This window comes from Papilio polytes, unplaced genomic scaffold (assembly GCF_000836215.1).
Source record: "Papilio polytes unplaced genomic scaffold, Ppol_1.0 DF823835.1, whole genome shotgun sequence".
NCBI lineage: Eukaryota > Metazoa > Arthropoda > Insecta > Lepidoptera > Papilionidae > Papilio > Papilio polytes.
In genome coordinates, this window is record NW_013525369.1 from 369,508 (window position 1) to 370,394 (window position 887).

The window sequence follows — 887 nt, forward strand, 5'->3', positions numbered from 1 at the left end:
AATATACTTCAATGGGTATAGTATTTTAAAAATGAGACTTTTTTTTATATACCATTTGAAAAATTCCAATTTATAGTTAGTGAATGTGAGAGCAGGGCCGGGACACTCCATACATTGACATAGGCGAGAGTTGCAGCTACATCTATTGCACTACCCTGGTCCTCGTTGAATGTTGAGTAAAATTAGTTCCTCAGAATGACATAGATGTCACTACGTGGTAATATCTAGCTGTGTCGATGTCAACCTTTTGCTTGTATAAAATTTTTTTTTTAAAGAAACTTGATATTGTCACCTAACAAATTGCAAAACTTTTTATAAGTTTTCTAACCAAGTAATGGGGAAAAACAGAAAATAAAATACTGCCATATTAATTATTTTCATTCTTATTTACTATTTTCTATACTTTACAAAACATTTAATAACAAAACTACACCCAAATCACATAGAATGCTTAGTTTAAAAACAAAAAAGTATTTAAGTGTATTTTCTTTCTAGCTTCATGCTGCGGCGTCGCCTACCGGCAGATCGGGCACCTTGTTCTCTATAGTGACGGACTTCGTGCAGTCCTCAGTCTTATAAATGCCAACTAAACGGTTTGATGCTTCAAACATATTGTACCGTAAAGATATTATTATGAACTGAGCGTTTCTTGTTCGTTCCTGAAATGCATACTTAATTGGTTACAGAATTATGCTAGATTAGTACATTAGAGGATGTTTGAAAGTAGCGCCAGTGGTGGAGAAATTGAGAAGCAAAAGGTTAGCGTGGTATGGACATGTTATACGACGAGACGATAGGGGACATAAACCAGAAAGTGTTGAGATTGAATGTGGATGGCTACAAAGGAAGAGGAAGACCGAAGAAAGTATGGATGGATTGTGTGAAGG

General features: G+C 35.3%; 1 protein-coding gene across 1 annotated transcript in view; it reads right to left on the reverse strand.

Annotated features, from left to right (window-relative positions):
- Positions 1-365: 365 nt before the first annotated feature.
- The window catches only part of LOC106103258 (structural maintenance of chromosomes protein 4), a 31,446-nt gene continuing 30,924 nt past the window's right edge, over positions 366-887 (reverse strand). The window contains exon 24 of the mRNA XM_013282965.1: positions 366-659. Coding sequence (XP_013138419.1) covers positions 498-659 — 162 coding nt within the window. The 3' untranslated portion in view covers positions 366-497. The remainder of the gene's footprint in view (positions 660-887) is intronic.